Source organism: Micrasema longulum, unplaced genomic scaffold, assembly GCF_059751315.1.
Source record: "Micrasema longulum isolate JH-2025_06_02 unplaced genomic scaffold, ASM5975131v1 h1tg000294l, whole genome shotgun sequence".
In the NCBI taxonomy this organism is placed as follows: Eukaryota; Metazoa; Arthropoda; class Insecta; order Trichoptera; family Brachycentridae; genus Micrasema; species Micrasema longulum.
In genome coordinates, this window is record NW_028277498.1 from 20403 (window position 1) to 36456 (window position 16054).

The window sequence follows — 16054 nt, forward strand, 5'->3', positions numbered from 1 at the left end:
ATTATCTCGTATACCTATTTACATACAAAATACACAAGAAAAACTGTTCGTGCCACGAGAGCTGATCAAAATAGCACTCCAGGGTACGTATTCTGATGGGAAGTTAACATTTATCTTCAATTTTATCTACAAAGTAAAATTAAGTTTTCTGTACGAAAAAAATAATGTGTTTACAGTTTTTTTTTTAAACATATTAAACAATTACCGGTTAATATACACATCTTTGTACATAAATATTGATATTAGTTTATACCGTCTCAGATAACCGTTCTTAATTGCGGCCCTAGACCGCGATCACGATCGCTATATTCATCGGTACATGTCGAGACGATATAAAATAAAATCAATATTTATGTACAAAAATGTGTATATTTGTGTTTAAATTGAAAGCATCTTTGTTGGTAACCTGTAATTGAACATGTTAAGAAAATAAAATTGTATCTATATTCTATTTTTCATGCACAAAACATAATTTTATTTCGTATTTGAAATTGAAAATAAATGTTAACTTCCCGTTGTAATACGGGCCCTGGATTGGCACCTAAAGCGTCAGACTGATCGCCATACCTTTATGTAACAGATAATAAATATATTTTTATATATATGTTGAATTTGGATTTTGTTTTTTTTTATATTTATTTGTGTTTATTGTTGAGCACACAGTACTATGTTGGTATAGTACAATGATATTATTACAACAGAAACCTAACACAGCATCAATTACTTACACAATTCAATATATAATAAGTTTTTGTAATAGGACAACAAAATGTGACGAGAATATGTATAACACGTGACTATTTGTGATGGTATCTCCATTGTTGTGAATAAGGAGTGTTGCTTATGTGGAGATGTGTGTTGAATGTGGTGTTTGTTTTATATATGTTGTAGATTTAGTATTTGTTTTTTATCTTTGTTTTATTTTTACTTTATATTTTTTTGAAGAGATGCAATGCAGTGGTCTATGCAGTATATGGGTACATAGGTGAAGGTGATAATAATTGTTGTCAAAATAATTTACCGTTGACGTCCACTACAGAACAATGGATAGGAATGGTTTGAGTCTTGATTATTTTAGTAACTGTTCTTACCCGTAATAATGTAAGTCTGGTTTAGTTTCAATGATATTCCACAGAGGCCCTCATTGTTAGCTGTTATGAGTCTTCCGGCTTTTAAAGCGACTCTAGCTTTCTCAGACATCTGTAAAAAAAAAAACAAATTGACGATAATTATTTTTTTTTTTTTTTATTTATTTAGTTTATTTTTTATTAATAAATTTCATAAAAGGTACATGTTTTTTTTAAAAATTCTATTTAGATCTACTTTTATATACATATAGTAAATGTTATCACTGTAACTCCCAAAAAAAAGAGACTTACTCTTGTGCTTGGGAGTGACTTAAACTGTTGTAGTTGTTTATTTATAAGAGTTTATTTAACTTCGAATATACGAGTATATGAAAAAAAAAAAAAAACATAGAATATATAAAGAAAAAAACATAAAGTAATAAAAAATTCATACTAATTAACATTTTATGCAGTTTTTACACGTGTTAAATAAATTTCTTAAGATTTACTTTAAATTTATTTATTGATATATTATTTTTAATGGTTTTTAGTTCATTGGGGAGATTATTATAATTTTGTACACCTTTGAAGACAAATCTATTTTGACCATGACTTGTGTGGAATTTGAGAATTTTAATAGTATTTTGGTATTTGAACGACTTATTCATCTCAAATTCTTTTATTTTTTTCTTTATAAATTCGTATAATGGAATTTATTTTATAAAGAGTGTCTACTGCATGAACCTTAAACATGTTAAATAGACTTTCCACATTGCATGTTGAGGGTTTCTTTAAAATTACTTTAATAATTCATCTTGATTTATAATTGTATTCAATTAATTATGCTATATGATAAAAATAAGTATTTTAAGTCGATCAGTTATCTTAATATTGTATGCGTATATTTGCAGTTTCACAATACATACCTACAATGACAGTATTCCATGCACCTGTAAAAGGATATTTCAAACATCTTTGATTGTTCTTAATATAATCAATATGTTGGATGCTTCTTACGCAAAAAATAACTCCCACCTTATCCCAAACATAAACACAAAAAGTAATGAAGTTAAAATACGCCAATTAATCTTACTAAATGACTGTCTGAAAGTTTCCAACTTCGTGATAATTAGATTGTATTTAAATATATATGTAATATACGTTATGTTGTGTTAATTGAATTCTTTTTTAATTGGTGGTTTAAGAGATTCGACACCTCTCGTGTTTGCTTCTGAGTTTTTTACTTAATTAACTTACATTTTTAATTTCGTTTTAAATGAATGACAATATTTAATTTTCTTTTTTTATTTTTATTTACTGTTATTTGTTTTTTGCATAACAATAGTTACAAATACACAAAAAAATTCCCACAAAAGCATGGCATGTGTGTGGGTATACATTTTATTTTAATTGAAATAAAGGCCACGGGAAGAATACAATAGATATCAATAAATTAAAAAATGAGTGGTGATATTAGAACACAATTTTTTTGTCACTGAAAATGAGAAAATTATGGTTAAAGTATATTCTTTTCATTAAAAAAATAAGGTAAATAAATTTGCTTTTTTTATCTATAATTTCAACAATTTTTTTTATCTATAGATATTTTATTAATTCATATCTATCATACTGTCCATATGAAATGCATTTAACAGTTTTGGGGCTATGAAAAGTGAGCGTCTTTGCCCGAGTCTGGATTTACAATGAGGCATCTTTGACAAGATATTTTTTTTTTTTTAAATAAATGTTGGCGCATAAAAACATATTTGAGATATTGCTGGCAAAAGATTTCTAGTAGCTTCAAAAGTTCAGCCTCCTGAAATAGTTGGTTGGAGGAAAAAAATGAATTTTTGTAAGTTTAATTTTAATAATTAGTTTGTGTACGGTTTCTAAAGGTTTAATATGATTATTATAGGCTCCTCCCCATTCAATTATTTCATAAGAAAGATAAGACTGCTCAAGAGTATGATAAATCATTTTGCTAGTGTTCGGATGAACATAACTAGTCAAACGTTTGAAAATATGGGTCAAATATCTCAATTTGTTAACAATTTTTTCAATATGATCAGTCCATTTGAGTTGACAGTCTAACGTTACTCCCAAATATTTTATCGACTTTTCAGTTTTCATTTTTTCGCAGTTATCGCATATGTCAAGGTTACAGTACTTATTATGAAACATAATGTAATAATGGTTAAATGGTATGGTTGATCAATGTTCTTGTACGGATTTGAATTGTGGACTTCCAAGATCAAGCTCCAAAGAGCGAGAGCAGATAGACAGTCGCTGATTTATGTCTGGAAGGTGTCCTACTCGGGTGGTTAGAGGAAAGAAATGCGAACTGCGGTGCTGAGTTTTAAAAAATCGAAATATAGGGTCAACGAGGTATGAACATAAAGCAGATCTCTTGGCTCCGGAACATACGAGACTGGAAGGGGATTAGAACAGCAAAAAATATGTTTACAGTTGCTCAGGACAAGGACACATAGTCTCAGGGGATAGTTGACGTCTGAAGAACAAAGTTGGAAATTGGCTTAACTGAAATACACTCGTGGACAGAGTAGACACCCAAGCCACAAAAATATTTAAGCCCTTATCTCATATTTGTATTTTCCACTGCAAAGGCCTGTTTTTAAAGATACAACAGATTAAATATAGAAGGCAACGTGTTTAACTTAAATAAAAAATACATACTCGTTAAAAAGCTGAATCCACGCATATTTAAAACAAAAACAACTGGTATATTTAGTGAAGGAAAAATAATAAACTCACCTTGAATTCCTTCCTGATCTTTAATTTATAAACATCTTCGTAAGCTACATTGGATTTCATAAGTCTTCTTACTGTCGCGACAACGGCTGAAAAAAAAACATTATGTTAAAAACCTGGTTTTGTGTTCATCGTATAAATTTAGATTATATTTTTATATTTTTTCCCAGCGTTAGGGAATATTTTACCAAAAAAAACTGAAATAATTTATTATTAATGAGGACATGAATATTTAGAACATTTTAAGCAATGATATTTAATAATCATTCGGGCATTGCACTTTGAAAATGTAAACTCACCATATTCAATTTTAAAAAATCGGTTTCAAGTACTAACTAATAAATACAGTGGAAATTAATCAATTTTAATATTTCATGAGATGCATTAAGGAATCGAACATTTACATCCATCAAGTTTATAGATAGTTAGTTTTAGCAGAGTAGACTTTATAACTTACCGCAGTTTTATAAATTTAATAAGAAATTGCAATTATTCTTACATTCCACAAACGTTTTTATAGCAGTTTCGAAGTCATTTTTTTTACTGCGTTCATATTATTGAACCAAGTGAATTATGTATCTTAAAGATATTCGCTTATGCATCCTGAGAAGCACACGAGCAAAAACAAGACATTGTGAATCTGATAAAAATAATAGTCGTGTACAATGGCGGCAAATAACGTACCGAAGTCTGATTGGCAAAAGTGCGTCTGTGGGTGGTGCATCATACAGGAGCAAGCGTCCGTCACTCTCCACGTGACGGTGGCTAGTAGTGTCACTGCTATCCACCACCACTTCATGGCAGACATCGTCAACGGTGCCGGTGCTCAAAACCTAAAAAAGACAACAATTTTAATGTAGTGTGATGATATTTGAGCAAACCGAATGCTACCCATTCAGTGGACTGCAAAAAGCACAAACGTCTCCTTCCTCCAAGAACTATCAATAAGCGAAAGATTTTCCACAACGCGACATGTAGAAAAGTGATTTAATCCTATTTCGGACATAACTCATGGAAGAACGAGGAGAGTCTTGAAAATCTAGTAATAACGGGGATATATTAGTTCGTTTAGGATGAACGAGCAAAAGGAAGTTCTTCAAAGTGGACTTATCGATTAAAAAAATAACGGATTCCTTATTAATCATCGTCCTTAACTTGTTCAGGATCGAGAGAAATGGTGTCGTATCATGTACCTAGTGCTTGATATCTCCGACAATCGCGACTCTTAGCATTGAGCGTGACGATAAAGAAGGAAAAATCTTTAGTTCTTCAGCGATCATTTTATAGAAGTGTTACAACCAAAATACAGTTCTATATGTGAAATAGAACTACAATCCGGGGCAAGTATTTTCGACTCGATTACTTCTCTCAGGAAAAAATCTTAATAAAATAAACAGACGTATGTTAAGTCTGATACGTGGTCTTCTGGTTCCTGAGGTGCTGTTCTGAACCACTCTCGCGGCTGTAGACAACACTTTTATCTCGCGTATTTTGTATTTAAAAGCTTTTTCTACGGCCGGGAGAGCTTTTGGAATATCACCTCTGGTAAGGTAGACGTGAAATAATTATTTCTATACATGTATTTTTCACTATAATATTTTATTTTCCCTAGACTCGTCTGAAGTGCGAGACTGATCGCTGATACACAGCTATTTAAATACTAGTTCAGTGCCCTGCACACTATTTGGTACGGATAATGATTATCAACATAGACCTGTGGCAATCCTAACGATACTTCCGAATCTTGCGATATAAGCTGCGAGTATTTAATCATTGAATTAATTTTTGTTAAATTTTCGCTTGAACCTTTTTATAATTTAAAAAAATTAGTATTATTAGTAGTAGATAGATAGTATGCATCAGCCTCATCGCAGGTATCCTCATTTTGCGTTAAAAAATAACAAACATAATGCAAACAAACCGCGTATAAAAACTAAAAACAAAATGAATAATAAAAAAATATTCCACAATAATGCTCAAAATATAAAAAAGTATTCATATCATATATTTTTATAAAAGCCTCGTTAGCAATGAATTCGATTTTATTATACGACAGTTGGATTTATTAATCAAGTTTTTTTTTAGAATCCTTAAACTAGGAGGATTAAATTTAAAGCATCACCGATCAAATATATTAGTATATTTTTTATTCAGCTCGTTGCCAATTTTATTTTATCATAATTAATTTCCTGACTAATGAAACATTTATCTGGTTGATAAACACTTATGTTAAGTTGGCACATTTATATAAACCTGAATTTTAAGCAGAATAAATTAATTACCCAACACTAATTGATTGCTCCCTTTTTGAGATATTAGGTAACCATAAAACCACTTTCTCGTCACTTGGCGTCGTCATGTATGAAGCTAGTTTTGAGAAACGATTGACTTCAAACGAAACCCGAAGATTTACCTAAAATAAAACATTAAATTGACGATTGTAGGTATTTAACAACCGAAAATTTTAGATTCGGGCGTGGTTAACGTTCTCACATATCTCACATACACACTCTCGTAACGGGTTTTTGCTTCAAAAATCAAATTATTGAAAAGGCATTTTGAAAATCGACTTAAGTCATTAAAACTTATAATGCAAATAATGAATTAATGTCGAGCTATTCATATTTCGTCTTTTTCGTTAAGTCAAAATGTAACGGATTACTAACCTCACTGCTTTACATATTTTAAAATCAACAATCATAATGAAAATCGTGTATTTTTACAACAACCTACCGACTTTTTGAGGTCTACAGCTTTTAAGACGCACCCGTATTTTTGTCAGGAGACTTACTACATTACCATATAAATACAAGAAGTTAAAGTTGTCATATTTTAGAACTTGTGCGTCTTATCAAAATAAAATAAGTAATATTTTGTAGTATAACTTTTGCCGTTGACAATTTTCTTGTAGCTCTAGCTGGTTGTTTGGTAAATAAAAAAAACATGGACAGCGACACATTTATGGGAGGAGAGGGAGAGCGGACACCCAAGGGGAGAGGACTTTGAAGGAGATACTTTTATAGTCCTAAGAAACATTTATGCCAAATATCGAAGATTTTTTTATATTTCTATGTTAGGCCTAAAATATGCTTAACTTGCCTGGGTTATATGTAAAATACACCGTTACTGCCATCATCACCACATTGTACATAATTTAGCAAAACTTATCTCCATCTTAGAACAGGTTGTACCATGTTAGATGGAGACTATCCTAAACAGAGAACACTCCGTTTTCATTTTACATTAATTGGTTTACATAGATTCCCTGTTATTAAGTACGTATACTTTTTTTTTGCAATAAATTTATAAATAAATAAATAATAAGATATAAGAAGTTAAGGCATGCGACAATCACCGGTTCCAAAAATGCACTGATTGGATTCAATTATCAATTAGTAAGTGGTAGGATTTATAGTAATTGATTAATGAATGTAATTAGTGCATTAATTATCTATTTTCCAACATTTCTTTTGATGAATATCTCTGCTCTTACGATTTAGGTACGTAATATTTAAATTGATGGTCATTTTAAAAAAAATCGTCTTAAAAAGAGAGAAGCAAGCTGTGATAAAGCGAGGTTTGAACTAAGATTAGCTTGATTACAAAATTAGTGCTTTAAATATAGATAATACCAATATTACAACTTTTTTCATTTTGTTTTTTTTTTGCAAGGAATTTGAATTGAATTAAATAATTTCAACCAAATATAAATGATAAGCGCGTTATAAAACCAAACAAGCCAGAATTTTACCAAAATATTTTTTCGAACATTAATTTTATTTTTAACTGACATAAAACAAATATTCAAAATCAAAAAAAAAAAATCGAAAATAAATATTATGCACTACACGTCCTCGTCATATTCTGTAGAATTATATGTATTCTTAGCGCGCTTTGCTTTATAATTATATTTGGATATGTTTATGTTTTAAACGTAGGCGTTGGAAGGTCCGTTTTTTGTCTTTGTGTGATGCAGAGCGCATCATACCATTATTGTGTATCATTCGTAGTATTCCGGAGGTGACATGTTCGAAAAAAGGGCTTGTGGGTAGTGCCTCTTACCTAATATGGTCAAATGTTATTCCTAAGGTCCGTCTGTAATCTGTAGGGCGTTAGAAGCTGATGTAAGTTTCAAGAAAATGACACTGTGATAAATTTGTTATGCACACTGACTCTAATAACTCGTTGTTATTAGCATTCCATTATCTAATAATGACTAATTGTAATTAGTTTAATTACATTTTGTCTTATATAGCGATAGCAATTTCGACACCCATCAGATTATTCAGTACGGCATTTACATTATATATATTTATTTACAGGGAGCAAAAATTATCTCATCCAATACATTGTCACACTGAGCACACAATATTTAGATTAATATCGAGTATACCATTATGCGAGGTTTAAGAATTTACTATACCATCCTTATTTTATCACTATGCCTGAGCATAATTTTATACTTGGTCTACGTATCTTATTTCAATATTATGGATTTATTTATTTATTAACGGACATTGTCTATGTATACAATTTATAAGGTTTAAATATTACAATAAAAGAATAGTTCAAAATATATTTTTTAAAAAAAAGAAGCATTGACAACCATAAGGGACATCGAGACAAGATCTGGACTATTTATTTAGTGCTCGTTTAAATCGTTGTAAACTTAGACCAAAAAAGTCCAGATCTTGTCTTGAGTTAACAATACGACAAAGGCGGGTCATTGGAGAATTTAGGCCATAGTTTGTTCTATGCTAATCGATGAACAGTACTTCATTGTTTCTCAATCTACGAGTCGGAATATTGAATTTTACTTGTCCCAGTAATGATGGAACATCGATTATACCATTTAGTATGCCGAACATATATATAGAGTCAATATTAGTTCTACGTTTTTGTAGACTAGAAATATTTAACATTGACTCTATTTCAGCATAAAAATAATTATCTCTCTCTAGTTCGAGCATCCACGCTATTTTTGGATAACGTTTGTAGTACCATGTTTGTAATATAATCCCTCAAAGGCGCTTTACGAAATGATTAATAAATATGTTATTTTCGTATTATGGATAACTTATACAGCGCATTCGAGATCCTAATTAGCTAAGATCTTTGGAACAAACTCATTTAGGCTCGCAGGGCTGATTATATGGAACCCAAAGGGCCAAATTTACTTGCATGTAATAGTCGGCGACAGCTGACTTAGTATTTTAAATTACAGATTCTTCACTGTTAATTCATAAGAGATTAATGGATCATGTTAAAAATCTTAATATACTAACTTACAATAAATATGGCTTTTAGGAAAAAAAAGGAACCGGAACAGCCCTAGTAAATTTAATAATTTTAATTGGAACCAACATGGATACTGGGATCCCAATCACAGGAGTAATCTTAGATTTTTAAAAAGCTTTCGATACGGTTCATGTTGAGACCATGATAAAAAAATTACACGACATAGGAGTACAATTTCAAGAATGTAAACTATTAAAATCATACTTTTTTTACTTTTTGCAAACAGTAAATGTTGGGGTACCCCAAGGATCTATTTTGGGCCCAATATTATATATTTTATACATTTTCGATTTGTCACTGTACAATTTCAAGGGAAAATTTTTTATGTATGCCAACGACATTGGACTATTCTATAAAAATCAAACAGACGTATTAACAAACAATGACATAAACAAAGACCTAACTATGTTGACTAAATGGAAAAACACAAACTTACGTACACTTAATGAAAAAAATGCAATATTATCCATTTTGAATCTAGAAAAAAATGTCATAAAGTAGATGCTTACATAAATAATGAACGACTTACTGAAATTGAACATGTTAAATACATAGGACTAACAATAGACAGACAATTGACATGGATAATTCATATCAACAATAATTAGCAAAGTGGCGACATTATCGAGACTTTTTTTAAAAATCAAAAATTTGTTCCAAAAACGGAAAAAATTCTTATGTATGAAGCCTATGTAAAAACTAAAATATGTTATACGCAACTTCTATGGGGAGCAGGATATCAAAATAACATTAACAGACTACAAAGACAACAAAATAAAATATTTAAGTTAGTATATGACCTTCCCTATCTAACTGCAACTAGAGAACTTTTTAAACAAACTAAGCAATTAAATATAACTGAACTCTTTCAACTAAAATCATTAAAATTTATCCATAAATTAGTCACTAATGTAATTGTAGACGAAGAACTAAAAATGTAAAAAATATTATTTTGAACAACAGAGTATGAATGAAAAATGTTTAAATAATTTTTTTGTAAAATGAATGTAATAATCCGTAAGGGTTTATAAATTAATTTTCAAATTGAAAAAAAAAAAATGTTAATCGCTTACTAATAGAACGTTTTGTGTAAATTTATGTTTTTATCTACGGTTACACATTTATTACAACAATTTACAGTTAGTTAAATCTACAATAGCTTTGATAAGTAGTAAAAGTACACATATATATTTTTTGGTTTTTATTGTTGATACATCTAAACTGCCTTGCTAGTGATTGCTTCCCCATTTTAAAACAATATATATTTTTTTGGAATCTGTATAGCATAGTATATATAGCATTATTCTGAGGGAGAGATTCTAGTTTATAATATTTAGATTTCTCTGAACAGAAAAAAAAAATTGTGAGGCCAAAAGAGGTGAGATTTCAAGATGCTCGAGATTCTAAACAACCGAGGACCCCAAGTTAATTGACTGAGGCCCGTAGGACCGATAAAATTAGTGGTTTTTTTTACTCAAGAGTTTATGAGTTTTTTCAACCTTTTCTTCTGAACACTTTCAACGGGAAAATACAATCTCACAAATACATAATTTACATATTTATCTTTATTTTCGGTTAATTTATTTAATTGGACATATTTTTATTTAGTTTAATAATCATTAACGAAAAAATGTGGTCCCTCGTCTTTTCTGGTTGTGGAGAACGAGTGACAGTAATATTAATAGATAAACTATCACATAAAAAGCAGGTGCGCATGGACATGGACTGTGCTTTAATGAATAATTGTGTTTTTTTAATTTTCAAGCATTGATAAATTGTATACTTAAAAATTCAACTGATTATGAATTTTTGTAACTAAGCGCAGAAGCACCGATTTTTTTTTACTAGGCAACTCCTGAAAGTATTTTTAAATTTTTAGACTTCTTTTTATTTCAAATATATTTTAAAGACCTATGAATAGTATACCCATTTAAATGAAAATATTTCAACTGTTGGTATCTTCATTCTAAATTTTATAGTTATGAGGTAAATAACAACACTTTATTACGGAATTAAAATCAATATCAAATAAATGTATAGATATGAGTGGTTTAAATAATATTTTTTTATTAACCTTACTGTGTCATAAAGGACCTTGCGAATTCGCATCTGGGGCATCTCTGTGATCACAGATACAAATACATTCGCTTTATGATTCTGACACAGAGATAATAATATCCGAGCGAATGCAATGGTCCATTGCGCTAAACTGTGTATATTGCATATTGAAGTGCAATTGAACTGCACTTAGTTAAAATACATTTGACAAAAGAGCGAAACATGACGTTATAATGTGCACAAATAATTAGCATCATCACAAAACATCAGTTCTTTGCAAATTGGCCCATTTAAATACTTACTGAAGGAATAGGTTTATTTGATCAGATATCAATGTTTAAAGTTATAAAAATAACAATACACAATACAAAGCAACTAACTAATAACAAGTCTTTTTGTTTTATAATTGGGCTAAATTTAAAAAAATTAAAACAACTAAATTTTTTTTTGTTCATTTGACGTAAATATTTTCTCACTCCTCACCAATTTCGCAACAAAACATATGCATCTAATTATATTAAGGTCCTAATTAATGTTTTTAAATCTTGAAACAAATTTCATTGTAGTCGAACCAATGAAAATACACATTTCTTTTTTTGGAAATTATATTCTACAAATGTCCTCCGGGACTAGCAGTCACATATGCAATTGGTGGGGCTAGTTTGTGTGTCAAATGGGGTACTAATTCTTTAATAGTTATTCGTTTGTTTCCATAGACCATGGAACTAATGTTGCCGAATACGAAATAATCCGATGGCGTCAAATAATACAATTCAGGGGGCCAATTAACAGTACCATTTCTGAAAATAATTCTGTCGCTAAACTTGTCAGGCAGTTAAAATATTGTTTAACGAAGAGCTCTATACGTTTGGTGAACTAAACTCTGGTTTAAAGTAAATTTCCACAATTCTCAAGCAGTGTTCGAGTGTAAGGCGTTACTTCCATTATTATTCATTTGAGTATTGTTACACAGCACAAACGTAAATTAAACGGTTATCATATGTTTGAGAAGAGATAGTACCTATAACTAAAATCACCCGTCAATTTGTCAATTTTATAATGGTCTTTTTTAGTATGACTGGACAGGAATGCCTGTAATATATAATTTTTTGTTTTGATATGAACAGTTATGTCATTAATAGCCTTTACTTGCGAAACGTCAACTTGTACATTATATCTACCTACATTGTCTAAATATTGAAAACTTATAAATTGAATGCCACGGGTTTATTAAAAAAAATGTGTATAGTAATTTATAAACATACATTTTATTTTGATTTAAAGGTTTAAAGCTGAAAGCGTAAATCATTTTGTGTTCTCCAATTATTTTAAACATATTTTCCTTAAATAGGTATGTACAATTTGTTGCATGATTCTTGGAATTCAAAAGCAACTCTTAAAATTAAATTGTAGACACAACAGGTTAAGAAAAGAAGCAATAATAATTATAACGTAAGATTATACACGTTCATGATCTTGATAAACGAGTATATTGATGGATGCGAAGACTTGCCAAAGATATTGCCAAATTATTTTAATCCATCAAAAGATATTGATGTTTTTTTTTATTCCTAGGCAAAGTTATTTTTTTTTATCTTCATAAATGAAAACAAACATTGAGGTTATTTAATTTCCAAATAAGCATATTCGTATGCATCTTGTTTTATCAAATTATTTCATATTTACCTTATATAAGATACTTATTATATTTATTGGTTTTAAAATATGCCACATAAGAAATTGATATCATATTTGTCACTTTAACCATTATTAAAAATAAATATCAACGGTAAGTATATTTTAATATAAGTGTTTTTTTAATTTAATAATTTAGAGAGAAAAACATATGAGTATTTTTATTACTAGTTTTTTTTTTCACTACCTGCAGTAGTCGTAAAGGACTAATTATTACAGTTGTGAATTAGAGCCAGAAATACCAGAGTTTTAAAACGAAATGTTTTAGTTTTGTGATTTCACCGGAAATCGAACCCGGATCCACTATGAGTAAGACAACCGACTTTATCATTAAAGAGGCAACCTTATTTATATGATACTAGCGGACCCGACAGACGTTGTCCTGCCCGAACGTTGGCTTGCCTGCTATTAGTTTGGAAAGAGACTTTTCATTGATAAGTAGGAACCTAGGCTCTTGTTTGTGATTGAATTCGAAAACTGAAAATTGTTTATATTAAAATATTTCATTTAAGTAGGTACTTGTTTATGGTTGAATTCCAAAACATAAAATAAATATTTTTTCAAATATGGCATTCTTTTTGCAAACGTCAAACTCCGGTCTTCTCATCAACAGAGGGGTGTACTTATGTAGGAATATGATTTTTTTTAATGTATTGAATTTAATATTATTTTAGTATTACCAAAAACTCAGTTAAAATAAACAAATGGAAAGAAATTATAAGGAATTTAAGGAAATATTCTGATACACAAAAAACAAATGCTTTTTGTAAACATTAAAAAACAAACTTTTTTTTATGCACGAAGAACAATACTTCCATTTTCTTGTAAATGCATTCTCCTCGAATGCAACTCTGGTAGATCACTGATTTAAACATTTATGCTCCTTACTTCTTTTTCACAAATGTTACAGATTGAAGATTTTAATATCTACGAACACGCGCAGCGCGAAGATCTATATTTCTCTGAAAACCACACGTAAATCGGTTAAGCCGTTAAGGAGGAGTTCAGTGGCATCACACGTACAGAGAAATTATATATATATATATATAAGATAAATCTATTTCGTTATTCTTAGTAAAATAGGTTTGAATACAAAAGGAACAAAGCATTAAATTAAACAAAAATAGTTTATTAACTAATTATGTACTTCTATATTATTCTCCTATCCTTTATTGGTTCTATGTTGTAATTGTGACGGTAAATAATATAATACAACGTACCTTCTCGCTTTCTAAAAGTCTTGATGAGTTTCTCATTGTTTGTATCTGCTAGGAGAACTACTCTCGATCGACCTTTGTGCATTTGTTAATCTTTTGTCCAATTTGACTGCATCTCTGTCACGGGACTGGTTCTTTTGTGAACTACCAGCTAAAGGAGGCCGCCATAATATGCCTTCATCCCCAAAATGATGATAAGTATTAATGAAGTCGGATAAGGCAGCGATAAGCCACGATTTATGATTGCTCCGACTTAACTTTGAAATTGCTTTCCATTTACCAGCATATAATATAAATCTAGATAAATTAAATATTATATGCGTCCCAACGAACAATTTAAAGCGTTTTTACGATTAAATGGATCAAGCGTATTTTAAATCAATTTAATTTTTTATTACCTTCGAATACTATAGTATTATATATTATTAGGAATAAACCTTTATTAACAACATTCTATAAATAAACGCGAGCAGCTTATTTTGTAAACGATTTTTTTTTATTTATTAAAAAGACAAACAAATGTACCTAAATCTATCTATGAGTATAAAGATATTATACAGGCACGCGGAATTTTCTGCGAATATCTAAAAATTGCATGTTTTTTGAGAAATGTGTCATTGTTGGATTACCTTGTAAAATTAAATATAATGAATAATGGTATAATGTCAAACTATAATCTTATTTATATTGAAATAAATGTATTTGAGCTGATAGATGACTTTGTGTACCTCGGCTCGCTTATCTCCAACAACGGCAGTTGCAGGCCTGAGATTGGTCGCAGGATTCAAATGGCCAAAGAAGCAATGAGCCGTTTGGAGAAGACTTGGCGAGATCGAGGTATATCGATAAACACAAAAAAGCGGTTGATGGAAGTCCTGGTAATCTTCCTATATGGGGCTTAAACGTGGACAATGCGTGCATACGAGAGGAAGAGGATCGATGCATTCGAGATGTGGTGTTGGAGAAGGCCTGGACAGCCAGAAGGACAAATTCATCGATACTGGAAAAGCTCTACATTACAACTCGTCTATCAGTGGCGTGTTTGAGAAGGATACTGTCTTTCTTTGGACATATTTCTAGACGTGAGCCAGACAATCTAGAAAACTTAATAATGTCTGGCCAAGTTGAAGGTAGGAGAAGCCGGGGTAGAATCCCATATAGATGGACTGACCAAATAAAGGTGGCTACGGGGATAAAATTTGATGAGTCAGTTCGTCGGGCTGAGGACAGACTGAAGTGGAACAGACTAATCAGAAGTGATAATGGTGATAACAATCCTCAGCATTTTTTGTAGTTCTTTTTTTTTTTAATAATATGGATATGTAAATTAAATGAGCACTGTCTTTTAAATGGATATTTTATATCAAATGGGGATAGGAATAAAAGGCTTTTGAAATTGCTTAGATAACGTATTACAAAGGTTTTTTCCATTAATCGCGAAAAAAATTGATAAATTTGTAACGTCTCCGTTTTCAAGGGGACACCGGCCATTATAACAATACAGAAGACACAAGTATGTAGGGATAAAGTATAAAAATAAAAGGTTGTAAATACATCAGTTTATGTAAAGTTCAGAAAAACTTAAGCGTGATTAGTAATAAGTAAAAAAATAAACGAGATTAAACTTGCATTACTTAAAAAAGAGATTTTAATTGTTTTTCGTGCATTTTTCACAATTGTTTTTTTATCAATTAAATTTGTTCTGTTTTTATTGGGAGTATCTTATTTTGAATGTTTATAATATTTCTTGGTAGTCATGAGTTATAAAGTCCGCCTTCAGCCTCGTTCTTAGCATTTCTTTATCCCCTTAGGAAATCACGAAGATTTTGATCGATGACATCTTGTCCGAAGCTTGTGATCGATGGCCATTCAGATTGAATAATGATGGCTCGGAAAACAATGTGAAACCGGTTAAATTTTAATCGCACAAATGGAAACGTGGAACATATT

The 16054-nt window shown here is 30.3% G+C and overlaps 2 protein-coding genes across 2 annotated transcripts in view; one reads left to right on the top strand and one right to left on the bottom strand.

Annotated features, from left to right (window-relative positions):
- Window positions 1–16054, top strand: part of Syn (synapsin) — a 147863-nt gene that overhangs the window by 15409 nt on the left and 116400 nt on the right. The gene's annotated exons all lie outside the window — the stretch shown is intronic.
- Window positions 1–16054, bottom strand: part of Timp (Tissue inhibitor of metalloproteases) — an 87395-nt gene that overhangs the window by 4493 nt on the left and 66848 nt on the right. Inside the window, exons 2-4 of the mRNA XM_088224541.1 lie at window positions 4521–4669; window positions 3840–3925; window positions 1092–1200 (exon numbers count right to left, since the gene is read on the bottom strand). Coding sequence (XP_088080667.1) covers window positions 1092–1200; window positions 3840–3925; window positions 4521–4644 — 319 coding nt within the window. The 5' untranslated portion in view covers window positions 4645–4669. The remainder of the gene's footprint in view (window positions 1–1091; window positions 1201–3839; window positions 3926–4520; window positions 4670–16054) is intronic.